The 27,984-nt window shown below is 50.3% G+C and overlaps 2 protein-coding genes across 4 annotated transcripts; one reads left to right on the top strand and one right to left on the bottom strand.

Moving 5' to 3' along the window:
- Window positions 1-723: 723 nt before the first annotated feature.
- RAB35 (RAB35, member RAS oncogene family) lies at window positions 724-15,586 on the bottom strand. 2 transcript variants are annotated; one of them, XM_074296494.1, is made up of 6 exons: window positions 15,332-15,567; window positions 9,861-9,911; window positions 9,068-9,191; window positions 3,755-3,879; window positions 3,548-3,672; window positions 724-2,535 (listed from the first exon to the last, which is right to left on the bottom strand). In XM_074296494.1, the coding sequence occupies exons 1-6, from the start codon at window positions 15,381-15,383 to the stop codon at window positions 2,407-2,409; spliced, it is 606 nt and encodes a 201-aa protein (XP_074152595.1). In that variant the 5' UTR covers window positions 15,384-15,567; the 3' UTR covers window positions 724-2,406. The 2 variants fall into 2 exon arrangements, with proteins under 2 accessions (XP_074152595.1, XP_074152603.1); XM_074296502.1 differs by lacking the exon at window positions 3,548-3,672 and having other exon boundaries at window positions 15,332-15,586.
- Window positions 15,587-15,748: 162 nt separating this feature from the next.
- On the top strand, window positions 15,749-26,293 carry LOC141558754 (uncharacterized). 2 transcript variants are annotated; one of them, XR_012487135.1, is made up of 3 exons: window positions 15,749-16,163; window positions 17,126-17,310; window positions 23,343-26,293. XR_012487135.1 is itself a non-coding variant. In XM_074296445.1 (2 exons), exon 2 carries the CDS (start codon window positions 17,334-17,336, stop codon window positions 19,965-19,967), a length of 2,634 nt encoding a protein of 877 aa, XP_074152546.1. In that variant the 5' UTR covers window positions 15,796-16,163; window positions 17,126-17,333; the 3' UTR covers window positions 19,968-26,293. The 2 variants fall into 2 exon arrangements, 1 of the variants encoding a protein (XP_074152546.1); XM_074296445.1 differs by having other exon boundaries at window positions 15,796-16,163; window positions 17,126-26,293.
- The last annotated feature ends 1,691 nt before the right edge of the window (window positions 26,294-27,984 follow it).

The raw sequence follows: 27,984 nt of genomic DNA, 5'->3' as shown, positions 1-27,984 counted from the left end.
TGGGAAGGAGCCAGAGCCAGCCCAGAGCACAGCTGGAGGACAGGAAACAGACCCTGGAAGGATTTGGCAGCTTATAACCTTTATTTTTAGTATTTTTTTTTAAAAAGCATAATTAGAAACTTTCAATACAGAAATAATCCTAGCAGACCACTGAAACGTTCCATTGTTTGACAGGAATTTTCCCATTGCGTCTCCTAGGGCCTCAGGCCCTCCTCCCCACCCTCACCTGCCCTCCCCACCGAGCCCCCTCCCTCCGGGCCCTCCCTGTCGTCCAGTGTGGCCTTTCTGCACCACCTGAGCTGGCCCCTTCACCAAACACACCCCACCACCTGGGCCTAGCTTCGAAGGCCCCCTCCTCCCTCACCTCCTCAGCTGATTTTCACAGAGCCCAGTGCTTGCAGCCACCAGGCAGGACTCTCAAGGACTCCTGGGCGTCCCTCGGGAGCACCTACAGCCTCATCTCCAACACAGCCCTAAGCAGCAGGGAACCTGCGACGGTCCAAACCCCATCCCCAGGGGATGAATAGAAGGAAGGTGGGATGGCTTCCCCCCAACCTCTAATTCAACAATTCAAGTCTTGTCATTTCCAGAGCACTTTCCCTAACCAGTCTACTTCCCATCCCCATCCCCAACCCCAATCCGGTTCCTCCCCCTCCACTGCCCCAAAGCAAAGGCCCAGAGAGAAGCAAAAGCTTTTGGCAGTTCTGGGACCAGGAGACGGGGTAGACGACATCCCCAGTTTTTATTGATTAAAAACCCGCCCAACAGTGTTTACATGGAAAATCTGCAGTGACTGATCCGTGATGTGATTGTCCAATCAAAACTTTGCCTGGAAATCATTTAGGAAAAAAAAAAAATCTATTAAAGTAAGTTGCAGCGAGAACATAAATTACTCCCATGTTACGTGATCCTTTTTTTTTTTTTTAGGGGGTGTTAAGGAGATATGAGATTCAAGTGCAGAGGACCTTGACCCGGGCCCCAAGGAGCCCGTGGGTCTGTGCTAGTTATGCTCAGCGGCTCAGACGCTGCTTTGGGTCCCCATCTCTGCCCCAACGCTCTTTCCTCCCCTCCCCAAGAAGCTGACCATTGTTACCTGGCACCATTCTCCTTTGAACCAAGGAACTGGGTTGTCAATGATTTCAACTAAGTCAGTCACCCAAGTGAAGAGAGTCCTTTTCCCAGGGTCAGCAGCCCCACACATCCCTTCCTCAAACTACCCAAGAACTCCGGTGATGGACAGCTGGGGAAACTGAGGGCCAGGATCCGAAACCCATTCTATCCTTGCCCTGTCAAACAGTCCCAAAGGTTGTTCTAGAGCATGAGGAACACGGGCCTCGGTATTTCTAATTTGCTTCAGTCCTTCTAACCCATGGGCTTCCATGGTGGCGCTGCCACTGCCTGCTGCTGCTGCTCCCCTGAGGCTCCAAGGGACAGGGCCAAGGGATTTTTTTCGAATGATTTGATTTGGCTTCATTACCTTTATAAAAAACCTGTAACCCTTGCCCTCCTCCCCCCCCACCCCCCAATCCCAACCAACACACACACATTCACTCCTGGCTTTCTGCTGCAATTTAAACATTTTGGTACAAACTTAAGAGCCTAGGTGCTCCCGTGCCTGCAGTTCTGTGAACTGAGGAGACCAGGAGACAAAAAGTAATATCCATTGGCCAAAGGACAGGACTCACATTCACAGAGAGACCCAAAAGGAAGAGGTGGAAAGAGGACGGCCTGGGGCAGAACCAAGAGGCTCCCCAGCTGCCAGGAAGGGGCAGGAGGTGGAGGTGAGGAGAGGAGAGGAGCAGGCTGGAATCTACCAGGCAAAGACTCATCTCGGACCTGGCTCCCAGAATAGGGGCAGAATCCAAAAAGCCTCAAGGGGCATGACGGGGTGGCCCGAGTAGGGGACCGGAGTCCCGGTCCTGTCTGGCCGGTCCGAGGGGGCAGGAGAGAAGCCTAGGCCCTGATCCTGACATATGGGGAGCTGTCTGTGTCCAGGAAGGAAGAGAGAAAGGAGGAATGAAGGAGAGAGTCCTGGTGGGTTGGCATGTAGGAGGCAAAAGCCAGAGCGAAACGAGAATGGCGCAGCTGGTTAAAGCAATATACATTATGTACAAACTCTGGGTTAATCAGTTCGCTCAGCTGGCAGCGTCCACACCCGTGCTGTGGGTGCCTTGGCCCCGGGACAGAAGGGGAGCACGGAGGAGAGGGTGAGTTCATCCGACACCTTCTTGGCACTCGAAGGGGAGGAAAGAGTGCCCACGGCACCTCCCAATATAAAACGTGGAGAAAAACATCTTTAAATAACGGCACGAAACTGAGAATGTTCCCCCCCGGGGCCCGTGGCGGGCGGTGGGTGGGCGGGCAGAGGGGCCACAGCGCAGTCTCTGCAGCAGCACAGGCGGGACATCAGCAGCACCGCTTCTTCCGTTTACTGTTCTTCGTGAGCTTGACCACATCGTTCTGTTGCTGCTGCTGCTGCTTTGCTAAGTTTTCTTTCTTTGCTCGGAGAACCAGCTCTGTGATGCAGTTGAACATCTGCAACAGACAGGGGACGGCCAGAGGCATCCATAAGAGATACTGTTTAAAGGGAAGACGGGCCAGAGACTCCCCCTCACAAGCTGGAAGCAGTGCAGTCATATCCAGATCAAGCGAGAGCCCCCAAAGCTCCACTCTATGTGCAGTGGCTGAGAATCCAGACCCCTTTCCTCAACTGCCCCTTCCACTGGGTTCCCTGGCATCTATCCCCAAGCTCCCACTCCCGTCCAACAGGAAAGAACAATGCTCCAGGGCCAGCTGGGGACTTCTGGACTCCTGGTTTTCTTGTTATTCTTAGACAAAGAGGGCAGGAAAGAGCACAGGATGAATGGCCACGGCTCTCCAGAATTTCCCAAAAGCACAGCAGGAGCCCAGTTAGACTACAGAGGAAGAGCCTGTGGGAGCTTGAGGCGCAAAGGCAGCTCGCCATCCACTGTCACCATTTTTTCCCCCTTTCCCTTTATTTTTTAAAAATTATAATAGCGTTTTATTTTTCAAAATACATGCAAAGATATTTCTTAATCACTGTCACCATTTTTGATGAACATCGACACTCAATACCTTCCACATCACATTCCCCAAACCCTGCACTCAGGCAAAAGGCAGACCTGTACCTCAGGAGAGGCAGAGGTTCTGCAATGGCCCCTGGGAACACTACCCAGGCCGTCAGTCTCCCCTCTACTGCTCTCCATGAATGGCAAAAGTGGCTTTTTTCTGCCTGCCAGCAAGGCTTCATTTAACAACTTGAACAATCTCCTCCAACACAGGGTAGAGGAGAGCTTGGGGCTGAGCAGGTAGATGAATTCCCCAGAAATCCGGGCTGCTAAGCTGCTGCTGCACCAGCCGCCACCAAGATCTAGGGAAGTACTGCGAAGCACTAAGCTAGAGGCAAGGCACCCTGGGAGGTTCAGAAACTGGGGCCCTGTGGGAGAGCCCTTCTCAAGAAGAAAAGCTAGTCCTAAAGGCTGACTGTTCCCCAGAATCCTCCCTGGGGAGAAGGCCAGAACTGTACCTCTTCCACATTGACGTTCTCTTTGGCGCTGGTCTCAAACAGCTGGATCCCCATCTGCCCCGCAAACTTGTAGGCGTCTTCCGTCTCCACCACCTTCCGCTCTGGGTCATCATTCTTGTTTCCCACTAAAGGGCAAATCAGGGTGAGACGAGCCCCCGGGGAGAAGCCGCCCCCCCCCCCCCTGCCCGCCACCCGGCCCAGCCTCACCTAATATCCGGCACACGTCATCACAGTTCTGGTTGATTTCATGGAGCCACCGCTTGACATTGACGAAAGACTCTGCGCTGGTGACATCGTACACCACAATGACCCCGTGGGTCCCTCGGTAATACCTGGAAGGCAGAAAGGCCTGCATCAGGACCTGCTGCAGCCATCTAAAAGCCGGCAGCCTGCTGGTGAGAGGAGGAACAGCAGGAAGAGACAACAGCCAAACACGCTCAAAGGGATCAGCGTGCCACGAGGTGAAGGCTAAGGCACAATGGGCACCCAGCCCTCCCTCGGGCCGTCACGTTCAGGCCGCCAGCCTTCCCTCCTCCTAGGCCTGTACCCACGCACCTTCAGCCGACCTTTCAAAACAATGCCACATCAGGTCAGATTTAAGACAGCACCGACTTCCCCGCAGCAGGACTCGGCCCCTAGCACCCGGGGCCCTCTTCGAAAGGCCAACGGGAGCTTTCCATTCCTGTTCCCTGGCCCTGGCGTGGATCTGCGAGCGGTCCTGGGCAATCCAGGAAGGAACGGAAGAAGGAAGCCCGGGAATGCTCTCAAGGCCCTCCCAGCCCAGCAGGACACAGCCTCCTCTGACCAAATGCTTTTATATCCCCGGCCTTTCTCCATCCTTCAGTGGAGCCTTGAGGTCTCAAAGTCCTAACAAACGCATCTGCAGAGCGTTTTAATCCTTTCTCTTCTTTGGTTCATTTGAGCTGCATGACAATCCTGGGAAAGAGGGGTTTCCTAACTCCCATTTGACAGAGAGATAAAAAGGTAACTTGCCCAGAGTCACACAGCTACTAAGTTTCAGAGGCAAAATTTGAACCCAGGGCCAACGCGCAACTGATTATGCCAGAGAGCAGGACGAAAGAGAGAGCTCGGGGACCCTGGTTCTACATGAAGATGTGGAGATTATCCTTCCTCCCTGCAGCTCTCACAGCTGGCTACGCCTCTCAGAGCTCAGCTGGAATGGCCCTTTCCTGGGGAGCCTTTGCAATCATCCCCTTGACACAAAGAAATCACCTGTTCCTCCTCTTCCTCCTTAATAATCTTACAGGCCCAAGCCCAAGAAAAAGAAGAGGAGAACTTGGGGAATGGTTGAACAAATTAGGGCATATGAATGCCATGGGATATCCCTATGTGGTAAGAAATGACAAAAGGGACAGTTTCTAAGAAACCCGGAAGACCGGTATGGACTGATACTGACTGAACTAACAAGAACCAGGGTTTAAAAAAAAAAAAAAAATCCTATAATAACATTGTAAAAATAAACAAGTTTATGCACAATGAACAGCTGGAACTCTGGAGGGGAAAGATTCGCCATTCAGGCTAAGACAGAGGGATTTGTTTTGCTGACTATGATAATGAGCTTTTTAAAAATCTTTTAAAAAAAAAAAAATAATTAAAAAAAGGAAAAAGAGGAGAAAAAAAAAAAGAAATAAAGCGTAAGACCATTAGTAGCCTCAAGAGGATCCGCTTTGCTGCCCGCTATGAGGTTTTCATTCACCCACACTGGCAATGCACCCGGACCCAAGACTTCTCAAAGACGCGACGAGACGAGAGCTCCTGGCTCTGGGGCCCCAGCAAGAACATCTTCCCCAGTCCTCAGTTCTCCCCCGCAGCAGAAGGCAGCCAGAGCTTATCAAGGACAGCAGCCAGCCAGGCTGGGAAGAAAGCAGAGTTCTCCTCCCTCCTGCTAACGAGGGGCTACTCCCCCAGACCTTTCACTTGGTGGTGATGGCAAGAACCCGAGCCAGTCAGGGGAGGGAGAAAAGGATAAGGGGTACCATGGAGAGGATTCTTGGGAACGGAAAAAGGCACCTACTATGTGCCAGGTGGTCTAAGTACTTTACAATTATCTCAAAGAGTAAGTTACTCTGAACCTTATCTATCAGCTCCTCCCATGAAGCACTGATGCAGCTGTGGGTTCAGCCAAGGGTCGGAATAGGACAAAGTCACAGCCCCATTAATCTGAGGTAAGGAGCTCTATCGGGGCTTCACCTTCATCGTTCTCTAGATATTTGGCTGTGTCCACTCTGATTTTCCCCTTAGGGCCACCAAAAAATGAGGGGCCTGCTGTGAAAATCAGCTCATCCCTAAGCTAGCTTTGCACCTGGCCTCCAAGGAAGCCTTGATCTCCTAGACAACAATCGCTGCTCTGGTCATCATCCCCTTCCAGTCCTCGTCTCCCTTTCTGGGATAAAACTCAAAATGTAGTTTGGAGGAGAGAGGTAAGCTTGGAAAAGGAGGAAAAGAGCTAGGAAGCCTCAGCCAATGTGACACATTTAGCTATCCTTGTGCCAGGAGAGGAAACGTTCAAAGGAAAATGAAGTTTTAAAATTCTCGGCTGAAGAATGCCAAGAAAGTCTTTGGTCACGACGAGGCTCCAGTTCCAAGCTCCCAATCCCTAACCCCCAGAAGGCAATCTTTCCCAATGCCTCATTCTCACAGCCTATCCTCTCCCAGGGATAGGGCTGTCTCTCTTGTGCTTCCATCCTCAGGGAATCAAGGAAGAGGGGAGACAAGAGGCCTCATGGATCAGCCAGGCCAAACAACTATTTTAGAGATGAGATAAATGAGGTTCAGAAAAGTAAACTAACTGCCACCCTGAGCTAGCGACAAACACCCAGAAGCCAATACTTCTTCCAGGATGCTCGGACTTCTGAGAACGCTTCCACTCACCGAATGCCAGTGGATGTAACTGGGCTGAGATGGAAGCCAAGAAAGACCTTGGCCTCTTATCTTGGGGAGGCATGGGGCATTCAGAGAGAACAGGATGACGAGGCAATCAGAATCCTGCTTCTTATCACCTCCTGGTGGAACCGGCCCAGAAGCCTAGTCAGTCAACCTCAGAATGAGGAGTTTAACCTTGTGAGGCAGCAAGTCCTGGTCACCAAAGGTGAGATACCAGAAGTTGGTACACTAAAGTATTGCTGGATAAAGATTTTATTTTTTAGTTAATCCCTGTGAATCAGACAAAATGGCTCTTTTTTTAGAGCCTAGAATATGCCTTTTATCTTCCAAACACCGCCCCCCACAGACACACACACACACACACACACAATCTCTGTGATTCTGTATGTCTCTGTCTCTGAGAGTAAACTCTGGAAAGATTGCAATCCCTACAATCTTCTGGACAATTGGAGCAGAGTGGCTAACCTCTCTAGGCCAGCCTGCACTCCTGAAAAAGAGAAGCCTCTTAAAGCAAAGACAGAGTTTCAGGCTCTGCCTTAGCAGGTACCAGGATAGCCTTCTTCTCCCCAGAAATGAGCAAAAGGGTTGTTCTTTTGGCCTCAGTTTCCCTTTCCAACTGCCCTTAAGGACATCCATTCCGCAGCTCAGTGGAACAAGGAGAGGAGCACGAAGAGGACAAATGAGGGAAGGTGACCTTCTGGCCCTCTTCCCAGACCAGGCCAACAACACCAAAGCAAAAAGACCCATTTCATGAAGGTTGAGGGGGAACCAGGAGAGACCCCCTGGTGAAGAAAGTTTTTCTGAGTTTTAAATTCCACCTCTAGCAAGAGGCTGCAGAAGTCTCCCTCATCCAACGTCTCCCTTTTCAATAGAGGCCCAGCTTTTCTGAATTCACTTGGTTTATCCCATTTTCCCTAGCTCCTTCCCATCCCCTTTTGCAGCATGACTTTTAGAATCATTTTTGACCCTCATTTTACCCATGAGGAAATGGCACCTTAGGTTTTAGTCTCACAGGGTCACTGTGAAGATCAGTGAGTGGTAAAGCATTTTACAAACAGGAAGAGGTCAGTTAGTCTCATCAGTGACTGCCATAGCTTCTGAGACTTGGCCCCCTCATCTGTAAGACAAGGAAACTTAAACTAGGACGGGAGTTCTTAACCTGGGGGCCTTTAGGTCCACCAGAACTCAAAGATGTCTTCCCAGTAAAACCGGGATGAGAAAAAAAAAAAAAAAAAATCTATCTTTATTTCACTAACCTCTAACCAAAACCCAGCATCTTCTTCAAAAATGAATTTTAAAAAACAACTAAGCAAGGCCCATCCACAGCTGCTGCCAAAGGGGTGGGGGCACGAAAAAAGGCGAAGGAGCCAGCTGGAAGCCAAGGCTCTTGTGATGACAGATCCCGGACTCCTGGATTTCACTGGACATTCTTGGAAGTCTGGGCAGCCCCTTCCCAAGGGCCCCAGCTTTCCCTCAGTCTTTGCTATGTTTTGCCACGAGTGCAGCCCACTCCCAGGGCCTTCTCATTCTGTTTGCTAAATTCCGAGAACAAGAGAACCCCTCAAATAGAGCTGCCTAGCTAATGAGAAAGCAACTCCAAGACAGTCTGCCTAAATGGCTGTAGCCTTTAATACCAGTGTCACCGCCACCCTGGTGACTTTAGTGACAAGGTCCACTCCAAGCTACAAGCAGGTGGCACTCCTCACACCAGAAAAACCATGGACAGCCCTATTAATATCCGAGCTTAGTTTCTTATTATCATTCACTTACAACCCCTCAGATGAGCTCCCAGGCCTCAGAGAGCACACACAGGAAGGGGAGGAAACCTGGTTTCTGGGTGTCTATTGGAGAAGCAATGATCTGAATAATGAGCTGAATAAAAAAAGACCTAGATGACCATTTGTATTCTCAATGGAGGAAAGGAATCACTCCTATTTAAATATCCCAATAAGTACAAATCCCCCAGATATCCTACTCTGGGGGAAATTGGACTAGATTTTACCCTTTATTTGAAGCTGACAACTGAGAAAGATGCCATTCAAGGATGGCTGGGTAGTAGTAAGTCACCTGACAGGCAGAGTTGAAGAGCTCTAAGCAACAGCTCCGCCCCTATTGCCCTAAACCACTTCCTGTCTGAGGTGGCTCCCAGATGAAGGTGAACTCAGGCCTGGATGATCCTGGAGAAGCCTCAGTTCCTTGGACAAATGGCTCAGAGCAAACAATACAAATGTCTCAGGACAGCCTCAGGAAAAGGAGCACATTTGCAGGGCCTCCCAACTGAGAACATGGCCATTTAGACAAGGGTAAAAGACTGAAGGAGAAGCTGGGGAGCTCCTTCCTTCCTCCTTGGTGCTGCCTGTGGGACGGTCGGAGGAGTCATTTCCCAACCACCCTCAATGGCACCGTGGCTGGCTAGGTACACAAGGCTTCAGAGACTGGAAAACCGTGAGGGCAACAACCATCCCTGCCCTGAGACAAGTTTACTTTCTCTCCACAAGACACTCTGGCTCCCTTGTGCTGGGAGACAGACTTTGACATTATCCTGAGGTTGCATGAATGGTCAGCAGTCAGTAAGGTGAGGAAGGGGCCCCGGGAGCCCGTCCCTCCCAGACTTACGTGGAGGTGATGGTGCGGAAGCGTTCCTGCCCAGCCGTGTCCCAGATCTGTAGTTTGACCTTTTCCCCATTGATCTCCACAGTCCGGATTTTGAAGTCCACCCCAATTGTGGTGATGTAGCTGCCTGTACAAAACGACCACATTACAGAAGCTCTAAGACCAGAGAACAGGCCAAGGCCTCCCGGGGAAGCTGCTGACCTCTCTCAGCCAGAGCTGGGCTCTCCCTTCCTAGAGTTCACCTGGCTACAGAACCAGCAGAAGCCAAGGACATGGCTAGAGCCAGAAGACAGAGGCCAACAACTGCTCTCTAGTCCCAAAGCAAATACAACCATCTTGGGGCAGCTAGGTGGTACAATGGAAAGAGCACCAGCCCTGAAGTCAGGAGGACCCACGTTCAAATCTGCCCTCAGACACTTAACACTTCCTGGTGTGTGACCTGGGCAAGTCACTTAACCCCAATTGCCTCAGCAAAAAAAAAAAAAATCTACTTCAAATACAACCATCTTTTCCCCTCAACGCTTCCCCATCTTTCCAGGGTCAATCATGTCTCAGTTGGCATAAACTGACATAAACCAAGCCACCATTGCCAATGGAGGCCTTTATGGCCCTTGCCCCTGGGGGTGCCTTGCTCTGGAGATGGTCTGTGTTCTACTATCATCGCAAGCTCCTCCCAAACCAACTCCTTCCCCTAGCCCCTTTTCTCCTAGGGTAAAAGCCTAGAGCCAATGTTCCTGGCTTCTAGGAAAAGGAACTTCAGAGGAAAAAGCCTGGCAGGTCCCCCGGCATTGCTCACCTGAGAAAGTGTTGTCTGCAAATCGTAACAGCAAGCTGCTCTTGCCCACGCCTGCAAAAGAAGGAAAAAATGCCAAGGGTCACTCAGTTACCCCAAACCAAGGCTCTTCCTGCTGGAGGTAGATGGGCCAAAGGCAGGGATGAACAGCAAGTCCATGCCATTTTAAAGTGGTAGAGGAGCAGCATGAGGATTCAAACAGGAATCCGGAATCCTAAATCTCAATCCCAACTGCCTTTCAATCTCTCCTTTCAGGGAGCAATAATAATCCACACCCCTTCCCTCTCAAGAGCTGCTGGGCTGGGCATAGTGAACCATATCAGACTAGAGAAATGTCAACTCCATGTCAAAAGGTCAAGAGTCCACAATTTTCCCAGAACTCCCAGCATGTATTCTTACTGTCACATGGCTATGGAAGTCGGGTCTCCTTCACTATGACTTTTCACTGTTAGGCCCAAACCCAGCTATTCCTGACTCCAAGACCCGCACTATATAAGCCAGGCTATGTCTGTATTTATCTGTACTTATTTATGAGGATTACAAAGGTACCCAAGGTCCCCATTAGGGTAACCCAATCCCATCCAATCTCCTCTCTCTCCCCATCCCTGAAACACGCACAGGCTGAATTTAATTTCCTGAAGCGCTAGTTAACAACAAAGTCAAGATGGTGCCCAGAAAGAATACTCTCTCTTCCCTCTAAGAATCATCCCAGGGGGACCGGCTCCAGGCCCCGGCACTTCGGAGCCTCCTGCGGCAGCCCAAAAGATGCAAGAAACCAGAGATGGTTCCAGGGAAGGGGGTGGAGGCAAACAGGCAATATTTACTACTACATCTGCTGCCACCGCTGCCACCACCAGCAATGGTTATTTATGGATAACTTTCACACTTACAGAATGTTTTGCATATACGATTTCCTTTGAGACTCACAAAAACTGTATGAGGCAGCAACTCTTATTATTCCCATTTTACAGATAAGGAAACGACCGACTTGTTCTATCCATTTAGTACTGAGAACTATGGGGAATATTATTCATAGTCCTTCACACAACCGAGAGCTAGAAGAGACCTCAGAGAAGCTCTAGTTCAAGGTTCTTAATCTTTTTGTGTCCGAGTTCCCTCTATAGGTCTGCTGAATCCTGCAGATTCTGTAAAGGAAGCTAGGTGGATAAAATGCTGAGCCTTAAAGTCAGGAAGCCCTGAGTTCAAATCCAGTCTCATTTACTAGAAGTGTGAACTTGGGCAAGTCATTCATCTGCCTGCCCCAATTTCCTCATTTGTAAGATCATCTCCCAAGGTTATAATGAGGAACAAACAAAATAATATTTATACAGTATTTAATACAGGGGTTCTCAAACCCTGCTGAGGACATTTATGCAGCCCGCCATGTAATGGCAAATAGGCGGAGGGGCTAAGACAGAGTGTGAGTTTTTGTTTTTATTACAGTCCGGCCCTCCCACAGTCTGAGGGACAGTGAACTGGCCCCCTATTTAAAAAGTCAGGGGCAGCTAGGTGGCGCAGTGGATAGAGCACCAGCCTTGAATTCAGGAGGACCTGAGTTCAAATCTGGTCTCAGACACTTCACACTTCCTGGCTGTGTGACCCTGGGCAAGTCACTTAACCCCAGCCTCAGGGAAAAAAAAAAAAAAAAAAAGTTTGAGGACCACTGGCTTAATACAATCCAGTACATATGGTCAGTTAACAAATGTTTTCTGCCTTCTCAGAATCCTATTTTTAAATGCACAAAATAAATTCAGAGTTACAAAAAAATCAATTCTACTAGAAGACAACAATAATAACAGCTAGTACATATGTAGTGCTTCAAATTTTGCTAAGCACTTTACAAATGTTATCCTAACAACCTGGGAGGTCTGTGCTATTATTATCCCCTTTTTTGTAGCTGAGGAAACTGAGATAGGATTAAGAGACTAGCCCAAGGTCACACAGCTAGTAAATGTCTGAGCTTGGAGTTAATCTCAGGCCTTCTAGATTCCAGGTTCCATCTAGTCCAATCTGGTCAATTAAGTGTTAACCACCACAGCAGCAACCACAAACACCGGAGCTCCAAAGAGGCTTCCCCACTGGCACACAAGTCATTCTGGCACTTAAGGGTCCCAGCTCCCAGGCCCAGCTAGGATGCCTTCTCTTTGCCACACTAGACACATTTCTGTTTCTGTTCCTGATGGAACTCCTCAGGGGGGTGGGGGGTGAGGCGGCCACTGGCCCATGAGGCTGATCCCTCCACACCCCAGTCTAGCAGCTCTAAAAAGGCGTATTCACATACATACTGAGCTCAGCACCCCCAGGCACGTTCACATGCCCCAAAACAGTCCAGGAACACCCAAATCTCCCCACCCCGGGCCCACACGCCACATCTTTGGCAATGGCCCTTCCATGAGGCCTCAAAAAGTACCCTAGACTCTCCTAAGTCCAACCCTGGGCACAAATCTCTGGAATTAGATCCTGTCAGAGAATGGGAACCAAAGACCTTTAAGGCAGTCAAATGTCTCCACGCCATGCTAGCAAACCCAGGAGCTAATGAGTCAACAACTGAAGGCCCCAAACCATTTCTTGGTCGATAAATGTCCCACCTGGCAACTATCAGCCAGGCTCCATTTCCCTGTTACCCAAAAATCTTGTCACAACCTGCCTTGCCCCCAACCCCTCGGGCCTGGAACCAAGAACTCAGCCAAAGCTCCTGTTTGTCCGTCTCCCGTCCTTCATCCCCTTTCAGCATCCCTGCAAAGGGAGGACCAGAGTGCCCCTTCCAGGCCACAGCCCACCGAAGGGACCATCTCCCCTTTTAGGATGTGGGTTCCTTTGGGATTTTGTACTCAGCACACGGCTTAATCGATTGTTATTCCATTCATTAGTTCATTCGAGCGTTTTTTCATCACATCTTAGAGATTCCTTCCAGGTGTTTCTTTAACCTGACTAATATCCGACGGACTTGGTATCCCAAAGGGCTTTGTTTTCTGGAAAACCCTCGCCAGCAGAATCAGGGAAGCCAAAAGCCTCTCCTGGGCTGCACCCAGAGTACCTGTGGCTCAGCCCTTGGGCCCAGGGCTGTCACTTCCTCATTGAAGTCTCAGATCCTCCCCGTCTCAGGGAGGCTTCCTGCTGTGAGCAGTGAGCACAAGGCTCCTGGGCTGGCTCTTCCCATAGGCTCTGCCCAAGGCCCAGCTGTCTAGTTAGCTTCCTCCCCTCTCCCCCAGCCTCCAGAAGCTCGCTCATTCAGCAGAAGCCAGGACACTCAGGCGGCCTGACTCAGAGAATCCCGGACTATGGTCAGAGCCCCAGCCTTCCTTATTTCTCTGCTGAAGCAGGGCAAAACCTAAGGCCGCTGCAGAAAGCGCTCTAGTGGGAGAGAGAGCAGCTCCCCCCGAGCCCCTCGGAGGAAGGCCTCGCTGGGAGTATCCGTAAACACCATTTATCTACCAGCTCCCGGCCTAAGGAAGGAAATGGGGGTACCGATTTACCTAAGCCACAGAGAAAATAAAAGGTCACCAACGGCTGGTGTGAAACCAACTGACCACAGCCCTCCCTCTGCCCCGAGCAGTGTCCGCTTCGGAGACTGCCCGTCTTGGCAGCCGGTGTCTCCCTGTGGGGTGAGCAGTGTGATCTGCGCTGCAAACCGAAGGATGGGAGTGGTCAGTGGCCACTACGCCCGGGGAAATCTTCATTCAGAGCCTAAACTGAGATCACATCAAGGGGAAACTGAACTCTAGCAGAGAGCTCCAGTGTTTGTGGAGGAACAAGCTTCCTGTCACTTCATGTCCCCAGTCCTAAGTCACTGGAATGGACAAGAGACAATAAGGATCTAGTTTAGGGAAGAGCACAGACACCTGGGGTCCCTCGTGAAGTCTCCCCTCCGGAACCCCCCAGGCCGAGGAAGACGGCCCATGGCCTGCACATACCCTCTACGCCCAGAGCCGGGCCAGACTTTGTCCTACCGCCAGTCCCACACACCTCAGGCACCCACACGTTCAGCCTGGGGCAAAGAGGCCGGCTTCACACCATCCACGAGGTTCTGAGGGAAACAGGGCCAAGCGCTGCCCAGTGGGCTTTAAAGGGGGAGGGGCAGGGCCTGTCAGCTCTGCACTTTGGCGATCCCGGCACCACAGGAACTGCGCTCACCTCATCACACTTCTCCCCCTCCCTGTTCCTCTGCCCCATCCGGAGCTAAAACAAGCCTCTGGAAAGGCCCCCTGGCTCAGCAGCACAAGGGGAGGAGGAGGGAGCCGGACCTCCAACCTCCAGCTTTTCCATCCTAGACCTCCGCAAGCGTGTCCCTTGGCCTCCACCTGAGGCCCGGAAGCCCGACGCACAAACAGCCAAACCCCCTCCATCCCAACGCGGGAGGCCGCGGCTCTCCGGATCCCTCCCGTAAGCAACTTACTGCCTTTGTCTGGTCCAATGGAGTGAAATCCTCACCCCGCCAGCACCGTCCCCGACATGAGCTTTTTATAACACCCAATATGCTCCACTTCCAGCCCGGCTCTGCCGCGGATCACATGACACTTCCAGCCCGGCGCGGACCACCGAACCTCTCCCGGCCTCCTCCCCTTCCACCGGGATCCTCCACCACCTGCTCCCCTCCCGTCCTCACCGCAAACCTGCTCTGCCCCTGACCCCCCAGACCCCCGGCAGGCCCCTCTGCAGCCGCTGGGGGGAGCGGCCGCTACAGTACAAAGCTCCTCCATTCCCGCAGCACCGCCCCGGGCCCTGGGCTGCCTCGGGACCCAGGCTCTGGGTTCAAATCCCAGCTCTGTGGCTGCGAACTCGCCACCCCCTCCTCCCAGCCTTTCTTCCTCCGATTTGTCCTTTCCGAGGCCCTCGGAGGGGGGTCCGGGAGCCCCAGGGAGGGTTAAGCCAGCTTCCTTCTCAGCAGGAGGTGCGGCAGGGAAGGGCGTAGAAAAAGTGACTCGAGCAAGGTCACAGGTCGGGGACAGAACCCCAGTTTTCCTCTTCCTGCTCTCTAAGTCGGGCAGGGGTCGCCCCCTCCCCCCAGGGCTCTGCTTCCGCCCCCTCCCCATCCACAGCTAAGCCAACACTGAAGGCCCGACGGATACTCACACCCCTGCTACCCCAAAGCTGGACATGCGCGCGCCACAGTCCTCGCCGCACCCCAATTCCGAGTCACTGCCCGCAGCCCCTCCCCTCTGGGCGGGGGTCGCCCCGGACCTTCGGAACCTTCACCCAACGACCCCAGCCTCCTTCCACCGGCCACTTCCGAGAGAGGTCACGGCCCTCCGGGCCCCCTGACCACGGAGATCACGGGCCCCGCGATCCCTCTCCCCAAGCCGGAGTCGTCCAGGCCAAGCTCGCGAGCCGCCTGCCCCCTCCCGCAGCCCGGGCCGGGGTCTCGGGGCTCCGCGCCCCCGGCCCCGCGCGGCCGCGCGCCCCTCGCCCCCGGGCGCCGCCCTGCCCCCGCCCAGGGGTCCGGGCCCGGTCGCCGCCCTGGGCCCCTCGCTCACCGCTGTCGCCAATGATGAGCAGCTTGAAGAGATGGTCGTAGTCCCGGGCCATGGCGGGCGGCGGGCCGAGCCGGGCCGGGCCAGGCCGGGTGGGCCAGAGAGGAGGGAGGGAGGGAGGGAGGGCCGCAGGGCGGGGGCGGGGGCGGGTGGCGAGCGGCGAGCGGGCGGGCGGGCCTGGCGATCCGCGGCAGCTCCGGGCCCCGGCGGATCCACTTCCCGAACAAACAGCCGGAACTGACAGAAACGCCTCCCTCCGCCCCTCGCCCCCCCCGCCCCCACGCCCTCCCTCCCAGCCTCCCGGCTTCCCGCCCCGCCCCGTCCACCGCCACTGCGCACGCGCCCGCGGCGCCGCCCCGCCCTTGCACACTTCTGCGCACGCGCCCCAGGCGCAGACCCGCCCTCCCCCGCTCTTGCGCACGCGCTTGCCTTTCCCCACCCCACCCTCCCTTCTCTCGGTCTGTCCGGCTCAGGGCGAACGGACGGCGCCGCTGTCGCCGCCGCCGCTGCCGCCCCGCCTCCCCCGCTCCCCTCACTCTCTGCGTCGGGCTCTGCGCAGCCGCAGCCACCGCCTCTGGAACGGACTGCTCAGTTACTGCGCACGCGTGGCCGGGCCCTCGCGCCGCACTCGCGCAGTGCGCAGGCGTGGCGAGGAGGCGGGCTTTCGCGCGCCGCCCTTTCCACCCTCTGCTCGGAGTCGCCTCCGGGCTGAGGGGACTTGGTCGCTGTGAGGCGCGCAGGGCGGGAGAACCGGAACGACGGGCGCCGCGTTACTGCCGCCTCCCTGTGTCCTGCTAGCGGACGTTTCTGCAGCGCGTCCCGGCCACTCCGTGAGGTAGGTGCTGCAGTTACCCCCACTTTGCAGAGGAGGAGACTGAGGCTCCCGCGGGCGTGAGGAGAGGCCCGGAGGGCGTACGAGAGGAAGGAGGACCCAGATGCAAGTCCCGTCTCGGATCCCGGCCGGGTCATCTTGGCCCAGGCGGCACGTCCCTCCTTTGGGCTCCGATATGAAATAGACCCTCCTCGCCCTGGATCCGTGGAGGATTCGAACCCAGCTCTTCTGCTCCGGTTTCCTCCCCTAACGGTGCCTTGGAAAGCGCTTCTGTAACCTCCAGGTGCACCCGTGATTTGGGGTCGTTCCCATTTATTAAGCTTGTGCTGGGTGCGGACCCCGAGGGGATCCCTGCCCTCGGGGGCTAAACGAGCCGGCGGCGGCGGACGGGATGAGGGGGAGAGGAGGTGGTAGTTCAGAACCCGGAATAGCGTCTCCCCCTTCCTTCCTCAGCGCCGCCTCCTTTCCAGGTACAGCCTGAGCACTGCTCCCTGCTCCCCCTAGCAGCCCCTCCTGGACCCCGCACCCACTGCCAGTGCCCCCCCTTTTACTTACTGCCTTTTCTACGTGCACGTACCCCACCTGTGACTGCGTTCGGGCCCTGGCGAGAGCCTCCCGAAATTCCTTCCTGGGGAATGGAGATCATTTAATTTGTCTTCCCCGCCTTTAGTGCGCCGCCTGCTGCCGGAGACCCATACCCTCAGACCTGAGATAATAAACAGCAGCTGTGTCTACATCATTGTACTGGAACTGCTGCCCCCACCCATTTCCTGACCCCGGAACTTCGGGCCTCACCGAACCACCACAGGATGTTCCAGGCTCCACAAAGAGAGGCCCCTAACCCCCTCCCTAATGCATTGCATTAGGCACTACTGAGCCAACCTATATAAGCTGAATCCTGTTCCTCAATAAAGCTGAGCTGCCTTGAACCCCACAGAGCTGTCTCCCTCCTTATTTCCTTACAGGTAATGTCCTCCTTCGAGACCCACGATTGAAGACCCACAGGACGGGTCAACTGGTGCCCAACATGGGGCTTGAAACTGGACATTGACCCGACAGACCACGCAGAAGTTTCGTCCGGACCACAGAGAACCCGCTCCGAGAAGACCCGGTCACGTCTCGCGGCTACTCTGAGCCCCGTAATTTAAGGGTAAGTGATCGTCTGTCGCATTCATGGGATCTACCTTATCAAAAGAGCCGGCCTTTATTAAGGACCTTAAAGGTAGTTTTAAGGAACGAGGAGTTAAAGTCAAAAAGAAAGATCTTATAAAATTCTTTATTTATATTGACAAAGTCTGCCCTTGGTTCATAATTAATGGCCCTGAAATATATCCCGCTAAGTGGCAGAAAGTGGGGCGCGATCTAAATAATTTACTTAAAACAGAGGGATCCGAATCTGTTCCCTTTAATGTATTTTCATATTGGACTTTAATTAATGAAGTGGTCGAAAGTGCCTCTTCTGATGGCAAAGTACGGCAATTAGTTACAAATGCAGAATCTTATCTACGGCCGCTGTCTCGTGCTGCCTCTAAGCAATCCTTTCCTAAGAAAACAGAAATTCCCTCTCGACCCCCGTCCGTCATAATTGACATTCCCCCCCCACAACCTCAATCTATTTACCCGCCTCTCCCCGCCGGAGACAACCTTTCCTTTCCTGTCTTTCCGACGCTTTCAAAAACCTCGCCTAAAAACGAAACTAATAATGATGAAATCCTTGATGATGCCGATGCGGCCGAATTAGAGGAAGAGGCCGCGGCATACAATCCCCAAGATATTTTTCTTATAAATAATTACCAATCCTCCGCCCTCCCTGTCTCTTCGCCCCCAGACCTAATCTCTGTAGAAAAGGACCTAACCCGACGGGTGCGTGAGCTTAGAGAAGTTTTAGATTTACAGACTCAATATGCTCAAATGATTAAAGAGTTCTCTGCTCTTCAACATTCACTTAAGGAGTCTTTATCCCATACATTGCTTCTTAAAACTCCCCCTACAAAAATGGACAGGGAAAGACAGCCAAAGGGACGTTCTAAAATCCCCTCGAAATCTCTCAGAAATAATATAGGTCAGCCTACCTCTCTGACTTTCCCTGACCTGAGAAGTCAGGAGAAACAACTACCTCAGGAGGGAAAAAGAAGGGAGACAGAAAGAGAGGAACAAAATGAGTCAGAGCAAGAAGCGGAGGTTTCAGAGGAAGAGGACGAGGCTGTAAATGCCTCGGACAGTGACAGTGAGACGGACAGTGACAGTGAGACGGAAAGGAATACAGGAGATAAAAAATATAAGACCGTCAAGTTTAAGAGTATTAAAGATTTACATTCCGCAGTAAAGAAGTACGGCCCTAACGCGCCTTTTACCTTGTCAGCTCTTGAAGCTATCAGCCAAGACAGGTATTTATTACCTGGAGAATGGATAAGAGTAGTACAAGCAGCCCTCTCTAGGGGACAATTCCTTACCTGGAAAGCAGACTTTTTTGATAGATGTGAAGCCACTCAAAAGAACAATCTCCGGTCCACTTCTACTAAGAACTGGACTTTTGACAAAATAGCGGGGCAAGGCAAATACGCCTCTGAAACTAAACAGAAAGGCCTGCCCTTAGGAATCCTATCACAAACAGCTGCGGCCGCTACCGGCGCCTGGAGAGCTCTCCCCACTTCAGGTTCGCCCTTTGCCCCATTAAATAGAGTATTACAGGGGAATCAAGAGGACTATTCTGAGTTTGTTAGCCGATTACTAGAAACTGCTGAAAGAACATTTGGGACTGTGCCGGCAGATGACCAAATTATTAAAATAGTGGCTTATGAGAATGCTAATGGACCCTGCCGCGCCGCTTTACGCGGCCAATGGAGGGAGAAGAATTTAAATGACATGATTAAACTATGCAGAGATATTGACCCCACCTGGGCTAAAATGTCCCAAGCATTCTTTCAGCAGTTTCTAATAGTGCAAGCAGCCCTCTCTAGGGGACAATTCCTTACCTGGAAAGCAGACTTTTTTGATAGATGTGAAGCCACTCAAAAGAACTGGACTTTTGACAAAATAGCGGGGCAAGGCGAATACGCCTCTGAAACTAAACAGAAAGGCCTGCCCTTAGGAATCCTATCACAAACAGCTGTGGCCGCTACCGGCGCCTGGAGAGCTCTCCCCACTTCAGGTTCGCCCTTTGCCCCATTAAATAGAGTATTACAGGGGAATCAAGAGGACTATTCTGAGTTTGTTAGCCGATTACTAGAAACTGCTGAAAGAACATTTGGGACTGTGCCGGCAGATGACCAAATTATTAAAATAGTGGCTTATGAGAATGCTAATGGACCCTGCCGCGCCGCTTTACGCGGCCAATGGAGGGAGAAGAATTTAAATGACATGATTAAACTATGCAGAGATATTGACCCCACCTCGGCTAAAATGTCCCAAGCGGTCCATTTAGCTAGAGGTGCTGCCTTCCAACACTCTGGAGTCCCAAAAACATGTTTTAAATGTGGCACGGAGGGACATTTCGCCAGGCAGTGCCCTCTCAACCTTACCAACAATACTAACAATGCTCCCGCTCTCGCTATCCCGAACCGCCGTGCGGCGCCTGTCACATTATGCCCTCGATGTAGGAAAAGTTGCCATTGGAGTAACACTTGCCGCTCCACACATGATATAGATGGAAAACCCTTGCCCCCCTTGCCGGGAAACGGCCGACGGGGTCTACCCCGGACCCCTCAAGGACCTGTTCAGACAGCCATAGGGACCCTGCCCGCCCACAACTCTTTAGAGCAGGCAGCGCGGGAGTGGACCTGTGTACCACCACCCCCACAATACTGAGACCTGAGGACGGCCCTCAAGCCCTCTCCACAGGCGTTTACTGCCCTCCTCCCCACAAATCCTTTTTCCTTATCATTGGCTGTGCCTCTTCCACCCTTCAGGGACTAATGATACACCCCACACTGGTTGATAATGACTATGAAGGGGAAATCAAGGTTATAGCTTCGGCCATGAAAAATACCATCGAAATCCAGCCTCATCAACGCGGAGCCCAAGCTTTGCCACTCCCCCTGAATACCACCTATTCGGCACTTAATGCTCAAAGGGGAAAATCCACACCTGGATCTTCAGATATTTATTGGGTCCAGGCCTCATCTCAGGAACGGCCCACCTTAACACTTAAACTACAAGGCAAACCCTTTTCAGGCCTGATCGACTCTGGAGCCGATTCTACAGTCATTTCTGACACCCATTGGCCCACCACCTGGTCCCTCCAGCCTTCACTCACTCATTTACAAGGCATAGGACAGACCTCTAACACCATGCAATCCTCTCAGCTATTACAATGGGAGGATGCAGAAGGAAACAAAGGAACAATCCGTCCTTTTATAGTTCCAAATCTCCCTGTTAACCTGTGGGGAAGAGATATTCTCTCGCAAATGGGAATTATTATGTGCAGCCCCAATTCCATTGTCACGGAACAAATGTTAAACCAAGGATTCCTTCCTCGGCAGGGGCTAGGGAAAAATAATCAAGGCATCATTCAACCTTTACAGATACAACCCCGCCTCGGTCGCACTGGCCTTGGTTTTCAAAACCATTTTTTATAAGGGCCACTGGTCCCCCCAGCCTACAGGCGGATAAAATCACATGGAAATCTGATACTCCGTCTGGATTGACCAGTGGCCCCTTCCCAAAGAAAAATTAGAGGCTGCAATGACTTTAATTCAACAACAATTAACCGCAGATCACATAGAACTCTCTAACTCACCATGGAACACCCCGATTTTTGTCATCAAAAAAAAGTCAGGCTCATGGAGATTACTTCACAATCTAAGAGCAGTAAATAAGACCATGGTTCCAATGGGAGCCCTACAACCAGGCCTTCCCACCCCTATAGCAATCCCTGCAGGCTATCACAAAATTGTTATCAATCTCAAAGATTGCTTCTTTTCTATTCCTCTACACCCCGAGGACTCCAAAAGGTTTGCTTTTACCATCCCCATTACTAACTGTGTAGGTCCCTCCCCTCGTTTCCAATGGAAGGTCCTCCCTCAGGGCATGACTAATAGTCCCACCCTCTGTCAGAAATATGTTGCCCAAACAGTAGACCCCTTCCGATTGCAATATCCCCAACTCTATATAATCCATTACATGGATGACATCCTTATTGCCGGACCTTCTGATCAAGAACTATTCAAAACCACACATCAATTGATAACCCCTTTTAAAGATAGGGGGCTACATATTTCTCCAGAAAAGGTTCAATTCACTTCTCCTCACTTTTTTCTCGGGTTTGAGCTACATTTTAGTCATGTAATAACCCAAAAAACCCAGATACGCACCACTCACCTTCACACCTTGAATGACTTTCAGAAATTATTGGGAGACATAAATTGGCTACGCCCTTATTTAAAATTAACTACAGGAGATCTCAAACCCCTTTTTGATATTCTGAAAGGAGATTCCGATCCAACCTCTCCATGTACTATGACTATAGAAGGTGAAGCTGCCTTGCAAAAAGTTAACCAGGCTATATCTATCCAGAAAATGGGATACTATAACCCCCAGAAAAAACTATGGCTTCTCATTTTTTCCACAACCTTTTCTCCTACTGGACTGTTATGGCAGGAAATGCCCCTGTACTGGATCCATAGTCCCGCTACACCTAATAAAGTACTCCCTACATATCCGCTTCTTACTGCAGACCTCTTACAGGAAGGGAGAGTTCTCTCTGTCAAGCTCTTTGGAAAAGACCCTGACCACATTGTCTGCCCATATACTAGTACACAGTTATCTTGGCTTCAACAAAATAATGATGCCTGGGCTATTGCCTCCATCTCTTACCAAGGGACTATTGACAATCATTATCCCCCAGATAAGCTCATTCAATTTCTCAAAGAAACCCCAGTAACCTTTCCACGTGTCACCAAAACAGCCCCTCTAGAAAAAGCTCATCTAATTTTCACTGATGGATCTTCTTCAGGCACCGCCGCGGTTACAGTTGATGCGGCCCTCACCTCATTCCATACACCCTATGTTTCAGCTCAACTGGTAGAATTAGCAGCCATGCTTTGGGTTTTTGAAAATATCCCCGGCCCAATGAATATCTACACTGACAGTGCATATATTGCCAATTCTATTCCATTGCTTGAAACAGTCCCTTATATTAAGCCCTCTACTAATGCTTCCCCTATGTTTTCCCAAATACAAAAACTTATTTTGAATAGAAATCACCCCTTCTTTATCTGTCATATTAGAGCACACTCCGATCTCCCTGGCCCCCTGACCGAAGGCAATAGCGTAGTAGATCTAGCCTCCAGACAAGCCTTCCTGGCAACAGTTCTAAATGCCTCCCCTGTGGATGCCGCCACTAAAGCACATGAGTTGCACCATCTTAATGCTCATACTTTACGCCAACATTACAAAATCACTAGAGAACAAGCTAGACAAATAGTTAAACAATGCCCGGGATGTCTAGTACTCCTGCCCGAGCCACACCTAGGAGTTAACCCCCGTGGTCTCATTCCTGGAGAACTTTGGCAGATGGATGTTACCCACTTCACACCATTTGGTAAACTTAAATACATTCATGTCTCTATTGATACTTTTAGTGGCTTCCTTTTTGCCTCCCTACAAACAGGAGAAGCTACTAAACATGTCATTGCCCATATCGTGGCATCCTTGGTTTCCGCATCTAAGCCTAAAATCATTAAAACAGACAATGGCCCAGGCTACACTAGCTCGTCCTTTAAGCAATTCTGTGCACACCTGGGTATTAAACACATTACTGGTATCCCATATAACCCTCAAGGTCAAGGTATTGTTGAGAGAGCTCATCAGACACTCAAAAGAATGATCTCAAAATTACAATCTGGACCTGAGATTCTTTATTCACGAGCTGGTAATCACAAAACATTACTAAATCATGCACTCTTTGTGCTCAATTATCTAACCCTGGATGAAAGAGGAACATCTGCAGCAGATCACCTCTGGCATCCTTCCACAGCAGATAATTATGCACAAGTAAAATGGAAAGATCCATTGACCAATCAATGGCATGGCCCTGACCCCGTCCTTATATGGGGAAAAGGACATGCATGTGTTTATGACACCCAAGCACAAAATGCCAGATGGCTTCCAGATCGAATGATAAAGCTTTTAAACCAACCCAGGGAATAGCCCCTGAGAAATTTTATTTCTGTTTTCTTACAGATAACCGAGTACATCACCTCCTGCGCGTTGGTAATGTATATCCAATCCTCACTATTATTGTTTTATTGCTACTTATTCTCCTTGCCATTGCATGCTTTTACAAATCCAAGCCTTCTATTCCTTGCCCAGTTTGTTCATCCGCTTATCCTACCCATAATGCTTTCTGCGGGATTGTTTCTTGGACTCATAGGATTAATAAATGCTACCCCATACACCTTATACAATTATACATGGGTAGTAAAAAATGGTTTGGGAGACGTCATCTGGAGTACCTCACAACTCTCCACCTCGGATTGGTGGCCCACTCTATACCCGGACCTTTGTAAATTGGCCTTAGGAGCCCCTCCCCCTTGGGACTTAGAAGACTATCACGATCAGACAAAGGCCCCCGAAAGACAGCCCTGGGCTTCCCCGGTCATAGTAGGCCTTGGCGGCGCGGCCGGGGGCTGCGGTTCTGCAGATAGAAGAAGCAGATTGAGAGGTGTTTCCTTTTATGTGTGCCCAGGCACTCATAGGGAACGCTCCTTGACTTATAAATGTGGGGGCCCTTCAGACTTTTATTGCCGCAGCTGGTCTTGTGAAACCACAGGAGATACTTATTGGAACCCTTCCTCCTCCTGGGATTATATCACTGTCACAGCAAACTACGCTCATCCCAGCCAGTCTGACCCAAAATGGACCCTTGACCAAAATTGCAAGAATAAGTGGTGCCACCCCCTAAATATTCAGTTCACAGAGCCAGGCAAAAGGTTTGCTGCTTGGGCCCAAGGAGCCACTTGGGGCCTCCGGCTTTATAAGTTAAATAATGATGATGGGCTTCTATTTACCATCAAACTTCTTAAAACCATCCCCGCAACCAAAACCCCTGTTGCACTGGGACCTAATCGAGAACTCCGCCCCAGTTATGACCAAAATCCCAACATCCCTAAAGATCGTTACCTAACTACTACACCCCCCCATCCCATCATTCACACCAAACCCTAGGTTATCTCCTTCTTCGTCCGGAACCGCCTTTGTTCCGCCCTACCCTTCCCCCGGGTCCCTCTCCATCCACTTCTATTGTGCTATCATTAGTAAATGCTTCGATACAGGCTATTCATCAACTCAACATTTCATACTTGGAATAATGTTGGGTCTGCTACTCCTCCAACCCTCCCTTTTATGAAGGACTGGCTCATTTCGGCATTCCAATATTTACAAATGACTCTTCCTCCCTCAGATGGGGACTTGAGGAGAAACAAGGACTGACCCTTAGCAAAATTTCAGGCCTAGGGACTTGCCTCTTAGGGCCTGACATGCTTCCCCCTGGCAGCTGAATGATATTTGCAACCTTTCTATTGCAATTTCGCTATCCGCCGCGTATGTGTCTGCCCCTGATGGGTCTTATTTTGCCTGCTCTTCAGGCCTTACTACCTTTATAGAAACCTCCCAGTTTCTCCAGCAAAGAGACTACTGTGTCCTCGTCGCTCTCTTCCCTCACATTACCATTCACCCAACCGAGGACTTTCTTGAAATTTGGGACAAGGGACCGACTCCCCTATCTAGGCAAAAAAGAGAGCCCTTAACAGCACTGACCTTGACTATCCTCTTAGGCCTAGGGGCAGTGGGAACGGGTACTGGGATAGCGTCCCTTGTCCAGTCCAATACCCAATATCATCAACTCAGTGCAGCCATAGATAAAGATCTTCAAGAATTACAAACAGGCCTTCAACATCTTAAAGACTCAGTTGCTTCATTGGCAGAAGTAGTATTACAGAATAGATGAGGTCTAGATCTCCTTTTCTTACAACAAGGAGGCTTATGTGCGGCACTTAAAGAAGAATGTTGCTTCTATTCAGATAAACTTGGCCTAGTTGAGAACAGCCTACAGAAGATCAGAGATAGTCTAGAAAAAAGGAAAAAAGAAAGGGAACAACAGGAATCCTGGTACCAAAATTGGTTTTCTACTTCCCCTTGGCTTTCGACCCTCCTCCCTAGCATCCTTGGACCATTCATAGGCCTCCTTCTATTAATATCCTTTGGCCCTTGGGCGTTTAACAAAATAACAGCTTTTGTTAAGTCTCAGGTGGACGCAGCTGTTAACAAAAAGGCACATATTTTCTACCACCGTTTGCCTGGCCTTGATCCTGCTGAAGGCGTGTCGGGATTGGAGATTGATCCTGCTGAAGGCATGTCGGGTTTGGAGATGGAGTCTATTGGAGACCCTTTAAGATTTACTGAACAGCTAATAAAAGAACCTTGGTACCGACGGGTTGGGTCTAGGCTGTGCCCCTCCTTGAACAGGCTGTGGTCTAGCCAATGACGGGATTAGTGTGACCCCGGATAGTGGATGCTTTGAGGTTTGATTTATTACTTTTAGAGCCATGGCAGTAAGACCACACAATTGCCATGACGGGCAACCTCGAGAGGTCTGTTTTCCACCCACTTAAGACAGGGTTCGGCATGGCGTACCCCCGAGTTGGTGTGGCTGACCCCGATGACCTAAGACAGCACTTGGTGGCATGCTTCCTCTGTACCAATACTGGAGGTGCCCAGGCACTGTCCTATTGGTTATATATCACCTATCGCACCCTAATACTGGAGGCAGGTCACATAGCCTAAGACAGGCTACCCACCCTGTTAAAAGAAAAAAGGGGGACATGCCGGAGACCCATACCCTCAGACCTAAGATAATAAACAGCAGCTGTGTCAACATCATTGTACTGGAACTGCTACCCCCACCCATTTCCTGACCCCGAAACTTCATGCCTCACAGAACAACCACAGGATGTTCCAGTCTCAACAAAGAACTGTCCACAGATTTATGATCTTACGAATCCGGTCACAAGGCCCCTAACCCCCCCACCCCCCTAATGCATTGCGCAGTGCTTCCCTGTATACGAGGCACTACTGAGCCAACCTATATAAGCTGAATCCTGTTCCTCAATAAAGCTGAGCTGCCTTGAACCACACAGAGCTGTCTCCCTCCTTATTTCCTTACAGGCTTTTTGCCTTACAGGTAATGTCCTCCTTCGAGACCCACGATTGAAGACCCGCAGGACGGGTCAGCCTGCTTGATAAACGTTATCCAAAGAGAATGGTCCATCGGAGCTAGTATTTATTTATATAGTGCCCAGTCCGTGCCAGGCGCTCTACAAATGTCATCTTATTGGAGACTCACAGAACCTTAGGAGGCAAATGCCATCATCATCCCCGTTTTACAGATGGGGAAACTGAGGTAAAAGCTTAAGAAACGCTTCACATAGCTAGAGAACTCTGGTCTTCCCGACTCCTCGCCAGTACTTACTGACTCACCAACCCCCACCTCCTGAGGCAGTTAATGACACTTTCATTGCTCTAACTTGTCTTTGGGCCTTATTTTCTTCATCTCAGAGATGGAAATAAGAATATTTGAACTACACAGATGGAGAAAAAAAGGAATTGTCCGGGTCGGAAGGGTTATAGAACACTATTCCATTGCAGAAGGAGCCGCGCAGGCTGCCTGAAAAGGAATTTGGAATTGTACAGAGGGATTAAAGGGACTGTGCTTTGATACAGGAATATTCATATAGAGACATATCTCAGAATAGGGAGAGAGAGCAACAGTGTTAGGGGTAACAAATAATTAGAAACAAAGTAAATCTCTCTTGTGTGATTAAGATTTATATAAACTGAGGCAAAGTGAAGTAACCAGAGCTGAAGAAAGCAAAATACAATGACTACAGTGTAAATAAAAATGAGACCCACAAACACAATCAGAAATGAATGTTGCTGAGATCTCAAGAACCTCAGCCCCAAAGTGGAGACATAGGAAGGCACCTCCTCTTGCTCATTTGCTAGGGTGGTAGGGGAGAGGTGATGGGGGAGGTGTTCATGGGTTTTGAACATTAAATATAATATGAGTTTTTATGCATTTGTTTCCTGAATTTCTCCCCCTCTTTTTTTTTTTTTTTTTTTTTTAATTTCTTTTAAGAAGGGTTCTCTGGGAAGGAGGAAAATTACAGGGAATTCTAGATGATGTAAAGACAAAAAATATCAATAAAAATCTTTTTAAAATAATAACTCTACTTGTCCTACTTTCTTTGGGTTATGAGGAAATTGTAAACCTCCAGATAGGATAAAACATGAGTCACGATTGTCTGGGAAACTGTACCTTGTAAAGAGCAGGGGATTTGGAATAGGGACCAGCCTCAGTCCTGGCTTTGCTGATCTATAGAAATTCGAAAAGCAAATCACTTGACTTCCTGGATATGTTTTCATCTGTAAAATAATCTGGACAGTCCTTCCTCGCTGTAGCTTTTGGGTGCTAAGTTACTAGGTTTTTGATAACCTGAAGGATTTAAATTTTATATATATATATATATATATATATATATATATATATATATATATATTAAACAATGTGTGTACTCATCTCTATGCTTCTGAAAAGTGGCCAACCTTCCTGACCCTGACTCCATCTGATGAGTATCTTCAGGGTCAACTGAGATAAGCTTTCAGGCGGTTTTTGATAACCTGAAGGATTTAAATTATATATATATATATATATATATATATATATATATATATATTAAACAATGTGTGTACTCATCTCTATGCTTCTGAAAAGTGGCCAACCTTCCTGACCCTGACTCCATCTGATGAGTATCTTCAGGGTCAACTG

The sequence above is a fragment of the Sminthopsis crassicaudata genome, chromosome 1, assembly GCF_048593235.1.
Source record: "Sminthopsis crassicaudata isolate SCR6 chromosome 1, ASM4859323v1, whole genome shotgun sequence".
In the NCBI taxonomy this organism is placed as follows: Eukaryota; Metazoa; Chordata; class Mammalia; order Dasyuromorphia; family Dasyuridae; genus Sminthopsis; species Sminthopsis crassicaudata.
This window is presented reverse-complemented; position numbering and strand designations above follow the sequence as displayed.